We start from the raw sequence: 22,094 nt of genomic DNA on the forward strand, positions 1-22,094 counted from the left end.
GAATATTTCCAGAGAAGGAGACTCCACATCCTCCCTGGGCAGCCTGTCCCAGTGCTCCGTCACCCTCACAGTCACGAAGTTCTCTCACATGTTGGTGCGGAACTGCCTGGGCTCCATCTTGTGGCCACTGCCCCTTGTCCTGTCCCCACAAACCACTGAAAAGAGGTTGCCCAAATCCCTCCGTCTCCCACACCTCAGGTATTTATACACATTAATGGGATCCCCTCTCAGTCTTCTCTTCTCCAGGCTGAACAGCCCCAGGCCTCTCAGCCTTTCCTCATAGGGAAGATGCTCCAGGCCCCAGATCATCTTTGTGGCCCTCCGCTGGACTCTTTCCAAGAGATCCCTGTCTTTTTTGTACTGGGGAGCCCAGAACTGGACGCAGTACTCCAGGTGACTTAAGTTAAAAGTTGACACATCCCAGAAGAGCAGTCCTGCTCCAGGTGTGCTTTTACCCCAGTTATGGCATTTTCCATCCCTGTTATCAAAGATCTTTCAGTTCTCAGTCAGGTATTTACAATTTATACTGAGGATACACATAAGAGGAGAACCCCAAATTCTAATCCCTTCTCCCTGTGTAAATTACACATTGTTCAAGTAACAGAGATGGTGCAAAGTAAGAGTAAACACTTAAGATTGCTGGTTTTCCCCTCTCAAGAAATTAACCTTTTCACCATTTTTTTTTCCCCATCTTCAACTTGTGTGCTACACATACCACAGGAGATTCTTAAAGCTGCATTAAGGATATAATATTAAATAGCGGGTAGAAATAGGACCAAGATATAACTCAAGAGGAACCATTCTTCCTTCTACCTCTTTGTCTTAAATTGGAGGGAACTCTTCAACATTTCTATCAAAGCTTGTCCTGCAACCACAAAAGCTATGTTCAGCAGGAACTGGTTTGCAAGTCTCTCAACAGCCCTGGGCAAAGGTCTATTGTTTATCCTGTTCTTATTTCTCAGAAAGTGTTTGGAAATCTGAATCGAGAGACTGAATTCAGAGATCTGCACAGACTCCAGAACTCAATGATGACAGAGGAATTTAATAGTCTCTCCAGAGCTCTAAGTACTAGTAGCATGCTTACTAAGTAGAAGATCAGTAATGTAAACCTTCTGATATTTTATATACATATAATAAAATGTAAAACTCCCACCTCAAGAAAAAAATAAGCCTAACAAATGAAGGAAAACACACTCAAAACTGTATTGGAAGCCACGAAGCCTTAAAAACAGATTTAAACATAATCCAGTAGAGAAAGGAGATGGTGTGATCACTAAGTAAGGTAACTAGACTATGTGTAATCAGAAGTGCAAGAATTTAGAAATAAGAAAATACAGCTAGCAAACCCCCAAGTCTCTCTCCAGTACGTTACGTAACAAAGCATGAACTACAGTTGCAACTGCAGTGTTCATTCTACTTATGAAGCACATTCAGCATATTCAGTAGACCAAAACCTGAGTCATTTCTCCCACTCCCCTGATACCAAAACCATCTTTTTATCCTACCATGGGGGGGAACGAGGGGGTGTGTGTGTACTACACTCTTAAGTCAAGGAAACAAAAAAAATGCAAGTTTTTCAGTGTTATTCTTCTCTGCAAAACTTTCTATATCAATCAGTTCATCAGTCTAGATTCAGAGTGTGAAAAGGAAGTTGTTTGATATTCTAAGTTGTAAAGGAAGTTAGACTTCTACAAAAAATGAGAAAAACAACAAAAACAAAAAAGGCAACCTAAAATGAAATGTCCTAAAACAAATGGGGCAGATTGTACTGCCTTTTCAAAGCTGGCATTTCTCAATCAACCATCTCCATCTAGTGGGATCAACAATGCTTGTAATTGCAGAATTTTCCATCTCACATCAGAAATAATTGTTCTCTATACAAAAATATTTTTTCTTTGTTTCTGTAGCTTTTATCTACAAAAAATCCACTGACCATCTCTTGGTAGTTTAATTGGAAACAGCAGAGATGTTTTCCCGAGTGAAGGAATTGGCTATCTTGCAAAAAAATTAGAAATAGTCATATATCTATAGCTTTTATTGTGAAGTAACAGCCCAGTATCCACAAATCCTGATCATAGTTCAATAACATGTCTGTTTTCAATAAAAGTCCAAAGCCCTGCAAGTTATTGGAAGATGTGCTATATATCAATTTATCTGATGAGCATTTGACCTGACAGAACGCCCTTACCAAGGATGGCTCAGGCTGAACCAGAAATAAACGGAGGGGAAAAAAAAGTTATAACCAATTATATTAATCATTCAGTATAAAACCTTGGTATGGAAAAATAGGTTAATTAAATTTACCTTTAGTTTATCTGGTGAAGTGTATGGAGCTTCAGGGGCATAAATTCTGAAAATATCCGCAAGACAACAAGCTACCAGCAAACGCACATCTTTATCAGGATGCTTGAGGAAAAAATCTGAAGCAAGGTGTAAAGCAAGATTTAGATAGAGCTCCTTTTCTTCTTCAGAGTCCTGGTCCATATCCATGAAAGTTTTCACAACCATCTATAAGGGAAAAAAAAAAAAAAAGACCTCAATACACAAAATTAAGAATTGTGTTTGTGCAGTATTTATCAGAAGCAATGCAGTGGTACTTGTTATAAGTAAAGGTAGTAAACCAATGCTTTATTTTTTAGAGTGTAAAAAGGAAATATTCAAGTTGTCAGTTGTCCCAATGTACAGCTTCAGTAGAGTTAATGAAAACCTGGCAGTAGGCCTTCATATGTCTTCTAGAGAAAACCACGCCATCAAGTTGACCAAACATCAAAAAATACAGAAACATTCCCTGAAAAGTTTAGAAAACAGCAAAACCTTATTCAAAAGGTGTATTTCTTCCTGAAGCATTTAGGGTTCCAATTTATTTTTCCCCTCTATTCTCTTTCAGCCTTATGTGTTGTTCTTTTTTCCTACCACTGCTTCTGAAGAAAAGTTTGTCCCCTGTGCAACAACACATCACCAGGAGCAGAGCGCACAATTTCAGCAGAAGCAAATATAAGATCAGTACATCCCAGCAGCACGCACATTGTCCAGCAGGAGAAAAAGCTAATTAGCATTATTAGGGTCCAGTAGTCTATATGGAAGGAGGGGAGGATGGGGAAGAATCTGCAACACTGAATATTTTACTCTGTAAATACAACAAAAGCAGAAATAGCAGGATAAATGTGATTAACTGCTAGCTAGAATTCTTACATTTAAAAATTATTAATAAATAAAAAGTTTGGAGGAAAAAAAAAATATTGATAAAACAAAGTAATTATGTTTTTCTCCACTTTCTTATTTGAATCCCAGAGGCAGAGTAATTTTAAGTTATTAACTCATTCAAATCATCAGAATGGCAATAAAGACTTGGGCAGAGACAATCAGTAATTTAAGCACATGCAATTTCCATTGAGAAAACGAAGTCCTCCCAAGTCAGACATGAGATGAGCCATCTGATGTGCACTGTTGCCCTTACATAATATTAAAATAATTTTAAAACCAGAAAAGAACTGTTCATTTCTATGGGAAGTAATTAGATTTATGTAATTAAAGTAATTAATAAATATTCGGGTGTCACAAGAGTTCTTGCAACAAGTATAGATTTTGCCTACTCTAGAAATGAAACTGCAGTTTCTCTTTCTTCCTTACAACACGGAATTACACACTGGTCAGAACAACAAAGGCAGTCTTCTTGTTCTGTTGCAGTGCTTAAGGAAAAGCAAAGAGAAACAAGCTGGTTCCGCTAGCATACTTTCCTGGTTTCTTGCAAAGCACTAGGTTAGAGAACACCTGAGCCTGAAATTGCACCCAGACCACCGTGATTAATACTCCTGGAGCTTCAGCTTCCAAATGTGGCCTATATTTCTTAACCTACTCAATTTTTCTGGCTCCTACACTCTCCTAATAACAAACTTCACAATTTAATTTCACATAACTTATGGAAAAGTATGTTACTAGACCACTGGTCTAAAAATTTATCTTTCATGGTACAATCCTCTAGCTTTTGTGTATCAAGAGAAGTTGTTGGAAAAAATGTTCTCCTTACGCTATTTCACCATTTCCAAAATGTTTATCACCTTCATTATTTCTTCAGCGCTAATCCCTAGATCTGAGCATTTATTTTCTTTCTCCTCTCAAAATCCACTGCAACTTGGAGATGGCATTGATCAGAAATGCATGAGATTTGCAAGGTGAGCTATACTAATATAGAAATTCACTATGTATATTTTCATTTTATCCTCAGACTTCCCAACTAGTTATATAAACGGATTGTCTTTACTTAAGAAATAGCAAACTAGCTGCTTGTACAAATTATAAGATCCACAGAAAAGTGCTTCTTCTCTAATAATTATGTGGATTCAGCAGTCAGGGAAATAAGGAGGATAATAGTTCACTTAATTATTTTCCTACAAGTGTGGGAAACTGTAGGTCTATATACTTGTTGTGAGCACTGTGTGGTTCTGTCTGCATACCCATGAGTGCACAGCCAGAGTGAACAGCTGGACAAGAAACACAAGACATCCTGCAAAGTACACTTATCCTGCAAGACAGATGAAGATGACAGAACACAAGGACTAGACTCAACGCCAAAAATTAAATGAGGCTGTAATAGAAAAAGTATCAGTAAGAGCAGTATGCATTTTCATGAGCTGAAAAAAAAACACCAGTGTTAACAAATTGTTTCATCTGAGTGACTCGTAGCAAAAGAAACGATAAATGTCTTCTATCCAAGATCTTAGAACGCACCATACCAACACCATCAACTCAATTCCCAAAACACAGAAAGGCTAATGGAGGGGAGGGAGGAAGGAATCCTTGTGTCTGGGAGGGTTTATTGGTTTTTTTTTGTTTCCTTTTCCCCATTCAAACAACTTAAAATTACTTCTTAAGAAAACAAACACCAAGTTAAACTTTTCCAGCTCTTAGGACACGTAAGGTCCCTCTCCCAGCTCTGTTCCCTCCAGCTTCCCAGGGCAAGCCAACCGGCAGGATTCCCCCTCTGCACACTACTAAAAAGCCTTTCCAGGAGAGTACTTGAGTAGATAAAGAAATGTAGCTACATAATTAACCTCCAAATCTCCCCAAGCTTCCCATAGAGTTCAGCCAAAGAAACTTGTCAAGAAATTCAGAAGACATAAAAACGCATAGTATAATCAAAGACTTTTACTGTCTTTGTGACAGAGACTAAAATAATATGAATAAAGTAGGTTTTAAAGTCAACTTTGTAAGGAACACAAATGTCTAAAACTAGAGTATCCTCATGCATCCTTTTTTTCCTAAAATTAAGGCTCTTTTCACGTTGTCAAGTATTTTCATTTCTAAAAACACTGACATACTACAGGAGCTAAAATAAAAATTAAGGAATTATTTGAAATTAACAATTCATTTCCACTTGCAATTTTTTAGTCTCATTTAAATACTTATTTAACAATCCACTTCAAGTAAGTGGTTGAACAGAAGGCACAATAACCAAAAAGTTCCTTCTTCTGAGCATAGAAAATGTTTTGTCGTAAAGCCCAAGAGAAAGAAAAAAAAAAATACCCTTTCGGATAAGAAATACAGTAATAGGATCGCTGAATGCTTTGTACAAGAAACATCAGTCTGCCACTAGTAGCATCCGTACTAACCTTTAGTCTTCTCACCATCTCTTCTTTAGATATTTTATCAGAGATTTCTTTGACTCCTGGAGGATATGTGATTTTTCCATCGTTGGCTCTCGTCTTTGAATGAGCCATGATTTCGCAATTTTAAAACTGTGGGGAAAAAAAAGAAAAACAAGTCAATGCTGTAAAAGCAGGATAGAGAAGGTAGACATAAACTTGCTAAACAAGCAATTACATTAATTCAAAGGGTTAAAAATCTCCCCAGAACCACACACAGAAAAAAAAAAACATACAAAGAAGAAAAATGGACAAAATATGTATTTTTGGGGTTTACTAATCAACATTGTGGATGGTAGCAATTGTTTTGATATTCAGGTACACTGTCCTACCGTATGATAAAGCTTCCCAGAAATACACAAACAAAAAGCCACAAATCCTCGTTACTGAATGTATTTGATCATCACACTTTGAGACTGAAGCATGGAGCTTCTATCTCATTGCATGAACTGTTACCACCACTTGTTAACAATAAACCCGAGCCAGCTTACATTCTTATACTTTCTGAAAACAGGCACTGAAGCAGACTTTGTTTTCCAAACAATTGAATAGAGCACAATTTCCTAAAACATCCAAATAGCAGTGCTTTTCAAGTGTTACACATCACTGATTTTCATTTGTGATGCATAATTTGGCAATACGGTATTTTTGAATAGTTTTATTCCACCATAAATACAGCAAGAATATACCTGCACACAAGAAAAAGTAGCAGGTATAGGAAGAGAGCGTGCCAACTGGAAGTTGTTCCTCTATACCATAAAACCAAATTTTTAAACAAATGAGCACAGACAAGCAACAGTATCTCCTTCCTAAATTCCAACTGTAGAACCGACTCAACTGCTCAGTTTCTCAGTCCCTTTAAACTGATGCAAGTGCAGGCTGCCCCCTAAACCACCCTAAGCTATACAAAATTCTGCTGCAGAGGAGGAGGACATGCATTATTCTTCTACTTAAAAAAATAAAATTAATAGAAAACAGGTAACAGTGAATAAAACTAGACGGTACATGCTGGGATAAGTTGGATTTTAGAAAGACTATACAATGCCAGCTTTTCTTCACTCCTGCCTTACCTTCCCACAAGTCACCCCCCATTTTATTAGTCCGTAACGCTTCCTCCCAGTGTTCACCTTCCTGAACTTTACATTCCAAGTCAGGCATTTCTTTTTGTACTCACCTCCTATATAAGGAGCTATATCAAAATTACAACTTGCCAGAAATCACAGGATCATTGTAGGGTTGAGGCTGGCACGGCCCCCTGGAGGCCCCTGGTGCCCCCCCTGCCCAAGCAGGGACACCCAGAGCAGGCTGCCCAGGCCCACGTCCAGGCGGCTTTTGGAGCTCCCCAAGGAGGAGACCCCACAGCCTCTCTGGGCAAATAAAAGAACAGAAATGAGATTGACCAGAATCTACAAAGAGAGGTGGCAGAGAAGCATGCTCCATTGTAGGACAGCATGACCTGCCATAATAACTGCTTATTCACCTAAACCAAGGTCATTCTACACTGAATAAATATTGGAACGTGAAACATACCCACCCACCCAGCCCCAAAAATACCAATGCATTTTGTATTTTTCAGTTCACATTTCAGGATGTGAATATACAGTACAGATTTTGCTTAACCTTTACTAGTCTTTTACAAAACAGAAAGTTAAAAAACTTAAATATCAATGTTAAATGAAATTAAATATCAATGTTAAACTTAAATATCAATGTTAAAGAACACATACAGTACAACGTATCTTATTTTTTCCCCATTTCCTAAAATAAAGTTGAATGAACAAGATCAGCCAAGTTCACTAGAAAGTTAATGGTCTCACAAATATTTCTTAAAAACTAAGTCTGAAAAAGACAGCCCTGAATTTGCCAATAATTATCCAATTTCCATTACTGAAACAAGGTAATATAAGGCAGAAACTAAAGCTAACAATTCAGATTTCTTTTAAAACTGTCATTTCAAACATCAGGGTACATTATTTGTCTATAATGGTCAGAAGCAAAGACAAGTGTCTTTTCGTATGATTGGTCTTTAACAATACACCATGAGGTTTTTTCATCCTTGACTTGGAGGAAGCCGTTGAACTCCCTTCACACATCATCTGTTATGTACGCCTCACACAAGGGTGCCATCTCGCTCTTCAACATACAAACCAAAGTCACTCCACAGGCATGGTACGTGATGCAATTCAACAGCTACACAGCAGCCAGCGGCTGTCATCTTCTCTGTACTTACATATACACAGCACCTGAACTGAGTGCCATGTGCAGTTGTAGTAAAAACAGATAATGAGAAAGTTGGGGGAGGAACAAAACTCAATGAAGTACCTTACCCTAATACTCCCAGGAAAATGATGCCACCTAGATACCTATTCATTTCCTAACACACTGTCATGGCAGTAACTCAGGATCTCAAAAACACACACAAGATGAAACCAGGTTCACTTTTCTTCCTGTTTGACGTAGATCCACCATTACAGCTTCCAGAAGGGATGCTGCTACGTACCATACATATGTTCGTTCTCACATTCTCACCCTGGGAATGCTGCAAGAATACATCCAACACTTTGCTGGACCAGCCAATTCACCTACTCTGAAAAATAAGCCTAATTCATTTTGAAAAGCACGTGACAAGCATCAGAGCTAATTCAAGGGAAGGAAGAGGAATTAAAGGAACTGGGGATCAAAACTCTCCTTCCAGCAGCAGAGAGCTGTCAGATAAGATCAGTTGCAGCTGACACTTGATTAGAATAGGGTGATATAGTCCCAGTTAGAGCACATTATGGAACAATCTGGAAACAAACTTGTACACTATAGTCAAAGATGAACTGCTCAGATGATGTGTCCTACTGATACACAAACAAGCTTCTAAATTTGACTGGTATCCAAGGTCTAGATTTGAAATTGAACATGTGTATTGGGTTTAGATGGCTAGGTTTCAGTAGCAGGGCCTGCAGGGGTGGCCTCTGCAAGGAGAGCCCAAGGCTGCCCTCATGCTGGACAGTGCCAGATCCAAAAGGGACCCGCCACTGGTCAGAGCTGAGCCAAGCAGTAACACAGATAGCACCACTGCCAGAGAATACGTAAGAAAAGGTAAAAACCTCTGAGCAGCTGCGGTGAGAGAAGAGTAAAGAAATGTGAGTACAGCAGCCCTGCAGCCCCCAGGTGAGTGCAGCAGGAGGGCAGGAGGTGCTCCAGGCAGGCAGCAGCAGTTCCCCTGCGGCCCGTGGAGAGGCCCCTGGTGGAGCAGGCTGTCCCCCTGCAGCCCATGGGTCCCACACGGAGCAGATCTCCACGCTGCAGCCCCCCCATGGGTGGAGGAGCCCCCGGTGGAGCAGGTGGATGTGGCCTGGAGGAGGCTGCGGCCCATGGAGAGCAGGCTCCTGACAGGAACGGCTACCACTGGGGTCCCGTGCTGGGGCAGCCTGCTCCTGAAGGCCTGTGCCCCATGGAAAGGGCTCAGGCTGGAGCAGTTCAGGAAGAACCCCTGCCAGCGAGAAGGACCAATGATAGAGCAAATGAAAAAGTGAGGAGTAGCAGAGGTGAAGCGTTATGAACTGACCAAAACCCCCATTCTCCATCTCCCCTGTGCCTCTGGGTGGGTTGGAAGAAGCAAAAATGAGGAGAAAGAGTCAGGAATGAAGGAGTGAGGTTGAGCCTGAAAGAAGAGGGTGTACAGGGAGAAAGGTTTTCAGTTATGGCTGTTTCTCACAATCCTGGTGTTAAATGGCAAAAAGGTAATCTTCCCTGAGCGGAAGATTGACGCCAAGGTCAACCCACCACTACATCTAGAAAGTGATTACTGGAAAGATTTTTTTCCTCCTCACCAAGTACAAGTTAAACTGGAAATTATCAAAATGAATCATTCTGTTTCATCAGGAGGAACGGTCGGCAATTTTTTTTCAATTAAAAACTACTTTGACAGATTTGCCCTGCCCGTTGAATAGACTCTGAATTTAACAAATGCAGGACCTAGACCAGGGCAGGATGGCACAGCCTTCAGGAGCACCACAGTCTGCGTCAGGTTGGAGCTGCACCTCCCCTGCAAGCCTGTAAGGAATTTTCTGAATTTCCAGTTGCAGGAGTTGGATTTTTGGTAGGAACACGCTTACGTGGGTGCTAGGCCAGACATAAGTTTAATTTATTCTTCATTTTGTATCTATAGTAAATATAAAAGTTAACAAGCCTACACATGAAGTACGTAACATAACCCTCTCAAAAGTACAGGAAACACCAAAGAGGAAACAATTTTCCGCAAAATTCATACATCTAATCAAAAAGGACCGTTAATTAATTTTAAAAGATTCAGCGAAACAGCCTATTACTGAGGCCATAATGGACAAAGAATAATAAACCTTTTAAACTTCCCGTGTAATTAAAATTTGCAGCTCTCTTCTGAATGTTTTTCGGGATTAAGGTTAAGCTTTACTGAACATTTGTCATTTAAAGGAAATAGTAAAAATAAAACCTATCATTCAACACGAGAAAATTCACTGCTAAACTACCCCTTATACAGCAGTTGTCACTTGAACTGTTAGCTAAATAAAACTGAATTTGCTTTTACATCCCACTGCTAGGAACTGCTGTTCTTCCAGCCTGCCGATGGAGCCGTGCATACCTAGCTCTGTCAAAATAATCTGTGTTGAATACTTAATAGGATCTAGGATTTTTTCTGGTTGCTTGTAACCTGATTCTATCCAAATAAAAGTCTCAGTAATTTCACATACCGATTATGCCAGCTGTTCCAGTTAACCTCTGTCAGGGAAAAAGACGACAGTGACAGCTAAGAACTGCAGCCTCCAGTGCAGCTGCACCCAGAATATGTTTGAGCATGGAAATCCATAAGCCAAATGAGGTGATCCACTGATTTAATTTCATTTTTTTTCATTTGTTTTTAAAGATACACTGCATTGCATTATACACTGGAATACATTGGAAGATGACAAACATTCGGAAAGACAACAAGAAAATTCCTTTGAGATTGAGATTCAATACAACAGATTCAGCCAACAGTTGGGTTTTGTTTGTTTGTTTTTAATAACTTAAGCTTTAAAAGTTAGTCATCGTGTTTTCAGAACAACAGCATTATTCCATGCATACAACCAGAAGGCAAAGAAAAAGGGAAATGCTCAAAACAGCCCCTTTCTTTAAGGCCACATAACACTTAGAGCCCAAAAATCTTTCGCAGCAGCCAGAACGTATGTTTATCCTGACTGATCAAGAAGATGTGTGTTGTTTCTGCTGGTATATGACAACAAAAAAGCAGATAAATATGGACAGAAAAAATAATAAATATGATAGGCAAATGCTAACCTGAATACATAAAGCCTGATTGAATCATTATTTTTATTCTTGGCTATGTCAAGCATTATCATAAGTTAAGTCAAGTCTTGGAAAACTACTTTACAATGAAAATAAACATAGTCTAAACAATTCTAGCACTAAAAATATGAATTACATTCCTTGCCCAGGAGATGGTTCAGTAGGAGTTAAGATGTCTGGGCACTGCTTCTTTCAACACAGAAGCACCACTTGAAATGCAACTTGGAAGACTTGAAATCAGGAACCAACAGCATGGATATGTATTAAAAAGGCTGAATTTAAAATTTCCCATGGAAATTTTAAAGGGGAGGATGGAAGAAACAAGTATAAGAAAAGAAAGAGAAAAGGCAAAATACATACTCTTTGTACAATGATAACAGGAAAATTAAAGCAAGGAATAAGCAACAAAAACAGAAGATGCACTTGTAGGATATTAAAACAGGATGGATTAAAGTCATCCAATTCCTCTGGAAAATAATTTAAACCAAAAAAACACACTTAATGCAAAATTATAAAAAACAGCTAGAGCATGGACACAGAACAATTCATTACTCTACACAGAATGAATTAATAACATTACTAGTTAATAAATTTGGCAGCCTTAATAGCAACGTTGCCAAAATTTGGTGAAATTTAAACAACTGGAACACAAATACGTAGCTCTGTACTTAATTAGCAGGACCTAATAGTTATTTGGTTTCAGCTGAGCAAGTCTACTGGCCATGACATTAAATATTAAAAGATTCAATATTCGGATGGTTTCTGTATAGTGTTTAATTCTTTATCAATAATATACTTCCACAAACTCTAGCTGGTCAACAGTACAAAATACAGCTTACACATATGCAAATAAAACCTGGGTTGACATCTTGTATATTAAGTACCTGTGCTATCCCATTAATAGGTCAATAAATATCACTGCAGCATGTTAAGTCACTGATCTAAAAGGAGGAGTTAAACCACACCATTTAACTGCATTTTGTTTGGATGACAGTTCACGCTGCCTATGGTGATTTAATTAACTGTGCTAATCATTAAATAAATTGTGCCTTAACATACATGAGGTCATGTGTTAACAACACTTTTTCAGAGATCCATACATGTGATCTTAATCCTTCATGTATTTTTGAACAAGTCTCTCCCAATAAATGAAGAATTGACTGGCTAAAGCTTGTTTAAGTTCCTTAGAAGTCTATTTACTGCCTTACTTACTATTCCTGCCTCTTAAAATCCAGAACCCAAACATAAGGGCGTGTAAGGTCACCAACTTTACAAACTTCATCATTCTCATTTTCCAAACTTTTACTGAATGTAGATCAAGTTACCTCTCAAGACCAGCATTTTTAAGTTACATGTGCAAAATTTTAGAAAGCTTACACAAGTTTGACCTATACAGATGCTTATACTTTTAATTCTATGCTTGCAAGACATTTTACAATGAACTGCTGGGCTGCACCTCGGTCAGGGCAAACTCAGACAGGAGCACAGGCTGGGAGAAGAACACTTTGAGAGCAGCCCTGTGGAGAGAGACTTGGAGGGAGGTTCTGGTAGATAAAAGGCTTGACACAGGCCAGCAGCACGTGCTTGCAGCCAGAAGGCCAACTGCGTCCTGGCCTGCACCAACAGAGGGGTGGGCAGCAGGTGGAGGGAGGGGATTGTGCCCCTCTGCTCTGCCCTTGGGGGCCCCACCTGGAGTGCTGCGTCCAGGGCTGGGGCTCCCAGCACCAGAAGGATGTGGGGCTGTTAGAGTGGGTCCAGAGGAGGACCACAAGGATGGTCCGAGGGCTGGAGCACCTCTCCTATGGGGACAGGCTGAGAGAGCTGGGGATGTTCAGCCTGAAGAAGAGAAGGCTCTGAGGAGACCTCATTGTGGCTTTTTCATAAGATATAAGGGGTCTTATGAAAAAAGATGGAGTAGGACTCTTTACTCAGGTAGATAATGATAGGACAAGGGGGAATGGTCTTAAACGAAAAGAGGATTGATTTAGATAGGACATTAGGAGGAAATTCTTCACTGTGTGGGTAGTGAGGCCCTGGCACAGGCTGCCCAGAGAAGCTGTGGATGCCCCATCCCTGGAGGTGTTCAAGGCCAGGCTGGATGGGGCTTTGGGCAACCTGGTGTGGTGGGAGGTATCCCTGCCCATGGCAGGGGGTTGGGACTGGGTGGGCTTTAAGGTCCCTTCCAACCCAAATCGTTCCATGATTCCATGATAACACACTTCCACATTCACAGAAGTGCTCTAAGTATAAGCAAATATACTTAGACCACCAGCTTTGTTTCAGCAGTACAACGGGCATGAAGAAATCAGTCAAGCTGTAATTTACACAGAAGATACAAGGTATTCACAAGGGAGAAGTCTGCAACACGCAGAAGTGGAAGAGAAGACATCTTTCTACTTCGACAGGATTATTAATAAAACACAAATGTAATGATTTAAGCCATTTACAGAAAAATTTTATATCCTGTTAAATTCCTGCTGCGCAGAGCTGATTGACAACAATTGATCAAGGTGAGAAGTGACTCAGGCAGTAGGCACTTTCATTATGTAAGTGCCACTAAATTAAAGCTATTTCCATAATAAATCTACTACAAAGGAGTTGTAAGTCCGCTACGAAAAGGTATTCCAGGCTGAAACCTGGCCATTTCTTTTCATCTGGTGAACATAATAGGAAACTTCAGTGTTGAATCAAGTTTGCTCAAGAAAACCTGCTTAAGTTTTCACACCGATTCAGGTATGTCTAGGTGAATACCTTCCGTTCTCTTTCAGAAATATTTTGTTTACTTATTTATGATTAAATCAGGATGCTAGTAGGAAGATAATGTTAGCTTCTGATTTCTGCAAGGCAGCACTATACAGAGTAAGGACTGACACAGGAAGATCGTACAGAAATCACTAATTAAAGTTCTTCTGGAACGAAGAACCACTTTGTAAGGCAAAAGTTATGCTCTCAGCCAGGAAAAGGATAGGAGAAGTACTGAGTTTCACTATGGAAGACTCACTAATAGCAATCCTTTGGCAGTTAACACTAAGTAGTATCACCTGTTTAAAATAGGAAACATGGGATTTTTCAACCCTGCATTAGAAAACACAGCAAAGTGCATTAAACATCTTTATCCACAAAGTGTTAACTTAATAAGTTAATAATGAAAAGATGTGCTTGTAATAACTGCAAGAGGAGAAACTTCCATGAAGTACAGATGATTTGGAGGATTCAAGAACAGAACTGACACAAGAATAAAGAACAAAAATACCAACTTTGGTACCAAGGCTTGTCTTAACATGCATGCTAAAAACCTGCAAACAACTTATAGAGAAGGTGGTACTCCACTTTGCAGCTACTTGGGAAAACGGTCACAGATAACTCCCCAGTTTTGAGGATAACGTTTTTTTAAACTTCATTAGATAAAGCTTCATTAAAACTTCATTAGATAAAGCCTCCCAAAGATTAAGGACACAATGTTCAATACTCATCTATCTCAGCATACAGCTCTATCCAAGCGGTGCTGCAGATGCCTGCAGCTTCCAGAGGATACAAGGAGCAGCTAACTTGTAAATTTTAGCATTTGAAAAGTGATTAAAAGCAAAGAGTGCTTTTGTTTCTCCGTTTTAAGGCCATTTAGTAAACAGCATTTTCACTGATGTAAAACCAGGTTTAGAGTAGATAAGTAGAACAGAAAATACAGAGCAGAATTCACTGCTGAAACAACCAAGAACAAAGGAAAAACAAAACTGTCCTCTAACTGGGGGATCTCAGCTTTCATACTTTTACCCAGGACAAAGTAAATCAATTGTAGGTATTATGATTACAATCCTTTATTTCTGTGCGTGGCTGCAGGAAAAGAAATAAGGCTATATACACCAGAAAACTATAGCAAAAGATTCCTACAGAGAGAGAAAATGCAAAAACATAGCTAAACAAAGGAATATCTATTAACATTTAAAAGATGTAATTATTTGTTTTGTAAAGTGGAAAAGATCGTAGGCTGATAGAATGTGTTAGTAAAATAGACATCTGCAATATATTTGTCCATTAGCCAAACACAAGGGAAAACATTTCATCTCATCGCTTGTTAGGTGGTCATATTACAAAAGCTGAAAATATGAAAGGTTAAAAAAGACAAGTGTGTAACAAGCAGACCCTGTGGCCAGCCTCCTCTGTTCATGGTGAATGCAAAGTATGTGACCTTACAACGAAGCAAGAGTGCAATCACAAAAAATGGTAGCAGGGCGAAAGAAGTGCAACAAACCATCCCAATGGGCTTGAATCTGAATTTGGTTGGACAGGAATGTGGCATTTTTGCCTAATACACGTGCTTAAAATTTCCAGTGCTGTAGACAACTTATTTTTCTCTAGAGAAATACAATTCCTTAAAGGAGGGGAAAGAAAGAATGCCTAGCAGGAGCTGAAATGGGCAGGATGTCATTACACTCAAGAAGTCAGAAATGTAGTTCTCACTGGAGCCACTTTTGGATGTTGGGGATTTTGTGAGAAGACAACACTTTTCTAGTAGGGAGGAAAAGCAGGCGCAGAGAACAAGGGGAAGTTTCATTAAACCTGAGAGAAAGACATGGAGATTTTGACAATGACCTTTTCACCTTAACCTTCAAAGGATGAAACCTCCTCGCAAACTAAAGATCACCTCACTTAATGAGCTTACCTCAATGAGGAAAGGCTGCTAACACCTCGCATTTTCTTGACAGTCCCCATTAATAATATATGTGCACACACACGTATGTATCTTTAGTCAATTCAGCTTTGACAAACTTGAAATGCTTAGATGAAATATCCCATGTAAAGGGTTTTCAATTGGCTCTTGAATGGTTCAATCATGTCCAAGAATTAAACCAAGACAAAAAATAAACCCAATATATCACAAATCTAGGATACAAATATGAATTCAAGACAACAGTGCTCTTATCATACCAAAGCACATGCTTTGTCCCCCAAGAAAGCTTGCCAAAGCCTCTGAAAAGCTGCGTGATGTACATACTCTCCACAGATGCTTGACTTTTAGTAGTAAAACCTACAGAATTGTCTTTCTTGATTACATTCATGCCTTGACAGTCTCCACTTCAGGATGATCTGAACAGAATTTAGGAAGGAACACAGTCAAAAAGGTAGCTGGTGTCTACAATAAGAGCATGGTCTAAGCAAGACTGAAATGAAAGTGCATGTATGAAGTTAACTCAAGAGGTCAGGCCTCTTGCATCCTTCTTGCTAATGTGATGACTGCCATAAGGAAAATGAACTCACCTGCTCACATAGAAGGTTCAAATTAATCAGTACTAAGCTGAAGCGAGAGTGTTTGCATAAAATGCTTTCTGGAAATAGTGACGAGACTTGAGAATAAGGCATGGTGATTCAATTATTATAAAAGACATTCAGGGAGTATTATGCAAGATCATAAAGCTCACGGGAGAACATTGTGTCTACTGTTGGTGAATGAAGACTCATTTCATCCATACCTCATCTTGACACATAAGCTATACTTGCAGATTTATTTCTGCTGTTATGTACATGCAATCTGTCAAACATCCATCCCAACATCAACTATCATTCCTGGTATCTAGCAGCTTAAGTTGTCAACTTACTTATTCTGGACAGGAACAATTATTATTCCACAGGCTGCCGAGGGCAACATCTGAAGTAACTGTGGGAAATCAAAACCATCTTGGTCACACAGAACCCACAGATTTTGGAAAGGAAGGAATTCAGTTAACATATTCATTTTACAATATATGTTCAATTTGCAATTCACCCAGCTTCTTTAGGGGAACGCCTTTGAGATACCCTGCCTTCCTGGTGCTGAGGAGAAATCTGACACACCAGTCAGTGCTCCAGATGTATCCAACAGCAGGATCAGCTGCAGGATAGGTGATGCTGCTTCCATTCTACCACAGGAAACTATCACACGCCAACATTACCCATACAGAAAGGTTAAAAAAAAAAAAAAAAAAAAAAAAACACACATTCACAACATCCTGTCTGCACTTCTGAGCTCCCCAATATAGAGAAGCAATGAAATTTGTCCCCACGAACCTCATCGTGAGCTACCAGGGCAGAGTTCTTAGTGGAAAACTTGGAACAAAACACTTCAGCTCCGCTGTCAAGAAAGCCACATGCACACATCTGGAAGACCCAAACTACCCTGTGTCACACTTGCTCAGGATATATGACAAAACTTGAGTTGGCCAACAATATCCCAGAAGTATGTAACAACAGGAGATGATTTTGTCAACATTCGGAGACAAGGAATGGTTGCATTTAATAAAAAGACAAGCAGTACATACATAAATCCTCTGTTTTGAAAGGTCCAAACTGAAAACAGATTTATACAAGTCCAACATGGGCAAAATTCACGCCAAAGGCACAAAACAATCCAGAATTTTAGACTGTTTTGCCCCTTGATTTTAGTGCGAGAAGTTTTCACGTTACAAAGCAATTTCAACCCATTGCTTTCTCTAAGTTGTAAGAAGTAATCATAGCCCCCAGGAAACAGGAGTTACACCACAAAGGCTGGGAAGGACAGAAATAAGGCCCAGGAATGAGCTAAACCAAGATAGCCGTCGTAAAAAATAGTAATAATAATAAATTGCACTTTATAAGCTAGAAATGAAAGAAGTACTATTGCATAGTAATGAGTAGGTATCAAGATATTGAAATAACCTAAAAAGTCATCCAAATAGCTATTTTCAAAGTAATGACAGGTAAAACTTCATTTCCTTGGCAATCTGTAACAGCTTTACTCAATCAGATGTTACTCTCTATGCCAAGAACCTCTATTTTCAAACCAAAGCAACTACACAGACACTGCCTTGAAATTCATGAACCAGGGTGGTATGCAAAGTTCTCTGAAGGTGTTTAAAAATTAAGGTGTCGTCACCATCAGATTAAGTAACAGCACTGCCTTTCTTTTCTTGCAATAAAGGAGAGTGGAAAAACAAACTAGTGCATCTGCACTAGCAGTACAGCAACAACATTTTGGAGACTTTAGAAAAAAAATCTGCATCCTAAAGGAAGAATTTTAAATACAGGGATAAACATCACTTGTATACCAGCATAATACAATGTCCTTAATGTCTTTGATTGGTCTGTGATAAAAACAATTTGCATTTTTTTCTTACACTTAGTCATTTATTATGTGAGCGTTGAATTGGATCGCAATGTTTGCATGGAGATGGGTCAGATTTTCTTTCAGTAAGACACAGAAAGAGTAGAGAAACTGAAACATTTTTAAGTAAAGGGACAACATTTGAGCCCCCAAACAATAAATGTCTGCTACAAGCCTGAAAGAAAACCAACTACAAGTTAAATAGAAATAAAGGGGAGGGAGCGAGGTGTCCAAGCACAATGCCAGTACTATGTACACCAGTACTATGCAACCACACCACATAGCTAAGACAGATTTTAAAGCACTGCTACAAACTTGTTTGGAATACCACGTACAGTGACCAGCACCTACAGTCGGGATAATTCAAATGGGAAAAAAGTGCCAACAAAGCCCATTACCTCAGGAGAGCATATGAAAAGAAGAGATGAGGCAGTCAAAGCAGAAGAGAGGCAGAAAACCCTTGTAAATACCAGTAAGAGTGGAAGACATCCCCACCTCACCTGAAAACAGGGTGCAGCACTTCTGTACTTCCCATCCACTCCCATGCAATATGAACAAGAACGGTTTCCTTCCTCTAGCGCTGGGAAGGAATAGGGGTGGGGGACAAGAATGGTATTTTCCTTTACATTAATTCTGTTTTCAAAACAGCGTAACAAAGCCAGCCGTAACAGCCTCATATTTTGCATAACTGAGGTACGTTATTTTAGAAAGCTAATATTTATAATATTTGTACAGAAAGGAAGAAAAAGCATGCAAGAGTGGCACAGATGCCACTGGGAGAATAAGGGGAACACGACAGAAAGCAGGAGACAACTACACCAAACAGACATTAGAAACAAATCAAATTTAATCCCTGCGATGCCCCTTGGGAGGACGCAGCATTTGGTATCATTTTAGTATTTCTTAGGCAAAAAATGCCTTGGAGCGCCTCACTGTTAAAGGTTTAATTCTTACAAAAATGCAAAGAATACCAGCATGCTACCACAGAAGCAAAACAACATTTCGTGAAGTTAGGCAGACGGACAACAACTATCAAATTGCTTTGGTAACAAGTCAGAACTTGTGTCCACATATATAAAGTTCCCTCCCGTTCCTAACTTGGTATATAATGATTAAAAAAAAAACACATCAAAACATTTGTAATAGGGTGCTATTTGTAAAATTATTTATAATAGGGTGCTATTTTAGTCGCAATGACTTTAAAACAAACCAAAAAAAATGCTGGTAGGATAGTTCAACTTGTGAAACCCAAAAGAAAGCACAGGTAGTCCACTGTGAAGCCAGATATGCTAAGTAACACTGCATCCACTCCTATGCAATATAAATTACAAACAAACACTTATATTGGGGTTGCTTACTGAAATCTTAGTACCAAAGTCACATTGAGCTGGGCGTTTTACAAATAGAAGTTGTCTACCCAGACGGCTTATACATGTACCAGTTCAGCTTCCCCCTCCGATAACTAGAGCATGATTTGCTTTTCACAAAGCTTTGACGTGACAGCAAGCCATAGATTGAAAAAAATAATTGTGTCCCTGAAGACAGAGGAAGAAAGCATAATTTTGTTTACAAAATGCCAATGAAATGAGGAATTACTTCAGCCAAGTGAAAAAACTGTACTAGTGATGGGTTATTAAAGCCGAAGGACTAGGAGAAATTTCCAGTGACAGTCCAGTCATCTGCTATCATACTTGAACATACCAGGATGATCACTTAAAAAAAATGTGAACCTGAAGACTTCTGATGTTTCAATCTGCAAAGTCCAGCTTACCTTTGACATTTATCACTGTGCTCAGCCAACAAATAACTCTCTTTGCCAATAATCTATTCATTCCCGTAATTTCTTTTAGCACAGTTATTCATCCCTATCTACTTCCACAGTCCTATGGATTTGTGTTTTCACAGAATCGGAAAACGGCTGATAATGAAAGGGCCCCCTGGAGGCCCCTGGTGCCAGCCCTGCCCAAGCAGGGACACCCAGAGCAGGCTGCCCAGGCGGCTTTTGGAGCTCCCCAAGGAGGAGACCCCACAGCCTCTCTGGGCAGCCTGTGCCAGGGCTCCGTCACCCGCCCAGCACAGCAGTGCTGCCTGGTGCTCAGAGGGAGCCTCCTGGGTGCCCGGCTGTGCCCATGGCCTCCTGTCCTGGCACTGGGCACCACTGAGCAGAGCCTGGTTCCGGCCTCTCTGCACCCTCCCTTCAGGGATTTCTCTTTATGGATGCATTTTGATCCTGGCTTTCATACGAACTGGAATGTACGTATTATTACAGCTACCTTTTCTATAGCAAGTTCTTAAACTCTGTAATTTCTGTTTTCCTTTTTGAAATTAATCCTTAATATTTATTTATCCTTCAGTTACAGCTCATCAGTTGTGGATTCAATGACACTGGATCATTTCCTTACAACAACTCACCCAAGAGGGACAAAAACCTACCCAGATAAGAAACCTAAAATATATTAGCTTCAACACGCATACACAGAGGAGCTAAAAAAAACACAACACAAAAAAAAAAAAAAAAAAAAAAACACAAATGGATTATGCTCTATAAATGGACATAGCTGAGAGAATATTACATATAGGAGTATTAGATAATAGATAACTCAATAGAAACTAATCTTAATTATGTTATTAAAGGGACTTTATTGTAACAAAGGAATCAGCTTTAAAGTAATAATAAATAGACCCAGCTGCTTACACCATGACTACGAGCATACAAGCAAGGTCTGACAGCTCAGGAAGCTTCCACCTATTTCTTACGGTACAAGAACTGCTCAGGCACATTCGAGGTTCCTCTCTCCTGATTCCCTCAAGTTAGAAGGTTAACAGAGTCAAGTGTGGAGAGCAGCAAACCTCTCTGGTAAATCCTGTTGACAACTGCACCCATCACTCATCCACCTGTCTGCGCTCAGCCAAATTTTGCTCCTGCTTTAGCAGAAAAAGCTGGAGTTGTCCACACCTCATGCAGATTCTCAGCTCAAGAGCAGGCTGTCCGAAGTCTTTAAGACAAAAACCTCAGTTTAGTATGGAAACAACCGAGGTGTGGACACGTTTACTAACTCTGCTGCAGGGACCGAGAAGCTGCTTCAGACACACTGAGTAGAAAGCTTACGGATCAGAGGGAAGGCATTCAGCTGAGAACCAAAGTTGCTGTGAAGGGAAAAAACAGTAACAAAAAAAACATCCACGCACCACAGTTTAGTAACCTCAATGCTTGAAGTCTAAGAGTCATCAAACAAGGTAAGAGGAAGCAGGATTTACTTGGACAATGAAGGATTAATCAGAAGCCTGAATGGGCATCAGGACAAAGTAGACGGGGAAGTCAAGAGAGGGACACCTGAGCAGAAAGATCCACTCCAGGGGAGGAAATAACCACAAATAAATAAATAAATAAATAGATAAATAAAACACATCCCATAGCACTCAAACTTTTCCAGGTCCTCCTGTGGAGCCATCATGTGTTACACTGCTCTTCTACCAAGAACAAATATTTGCAAGAATCCACTGAAAAGCGCTCAGATCTCCTTCCACTTAACGCCGGTTAACAGAGTATAACTCATTACTGCTAATAGCATTTCATTAATTTAATTAGGAGTAGCTACATGTAGCTAAAGGTTACAACCTAATGACTCATCGGAGCATACCCATACAATAGATTTGTTTCCCAAGTTTGCTTCAAAAGGAACAAGAGCCAGATAACAGAACAGCACGTCTGCAAAATCAGTTATTAGGAGTTAAGAATTGAATACTAAAGAGAACACGTACGGAGAGGATGATTTACCTGACCCCTCACTATCTTTTTCCACCACAGGACTTCTTTCCCAGCCACAGCAAAGAAGTTGCTCAACTTTTCTCCTTGTTATTTAATGAGTGTCCCATGTTAAACCATGCTCAGAAGAGGCTCAATTTGCTATATAAGACTAACCAATGTAATATGTGCCATAAAAGTGACCTTATTTTCACAACACTTTAATGAAATAGGTATTATTCCCATTTTATGGATGACTAACCTGAGGAACAGGCTG

General features: G+C 39.6%; 1 protein-coding gene across 3 annotated transcripts in view; it reads right to left on the bottom strand.

The window, feature by feature from the left end:
- The window catches only part of PDS5B (PDS5 cohesin associated factor B), a 108,953-nt gene that overhangs the window by 81,137 nt on the left and 5,722 nt on the right, over positions 1 to 22,094 (bottom strand). For all 3 annotated transcript variants that reach the window (XM_032188514.1, XM_032188522.1, XM_032188506.1), the window contains exons 2-3: positions 5,610 to 5,735; positions 2,305 to 2,508 (exon numbers count right to left, since the gene is read on the bottom strand). In XM_032188514.1, coding sequence (XP_032044405.1) covers positions 2,305 to 2,508; positions 5,610 to 5,717 — 312 coding nt within the window. In that variant the 5' untranslated portion in view covers positions 5,718 to 5,735. The remainder of the gene's footprint in view (positions 1 to 2,304; positions 2,509 to 5,609; positions 5,736 to 22,094) is intronic.

Source organism: Aythya fuligula, chromosome 1 (assembly GCF_009819795.1).
Source record: "Aythya fuligula isolate bAytFul2 chromosome 1, bAytFul2.pri, whole genome shotgun sequence".
NCBI classification, from domain to species: domain Eukaryota; kingdom Metazoa; phylum Chordata; class Aves; order Anseriformes; family Anatidae; genus Aythya; species Aythya fuligula.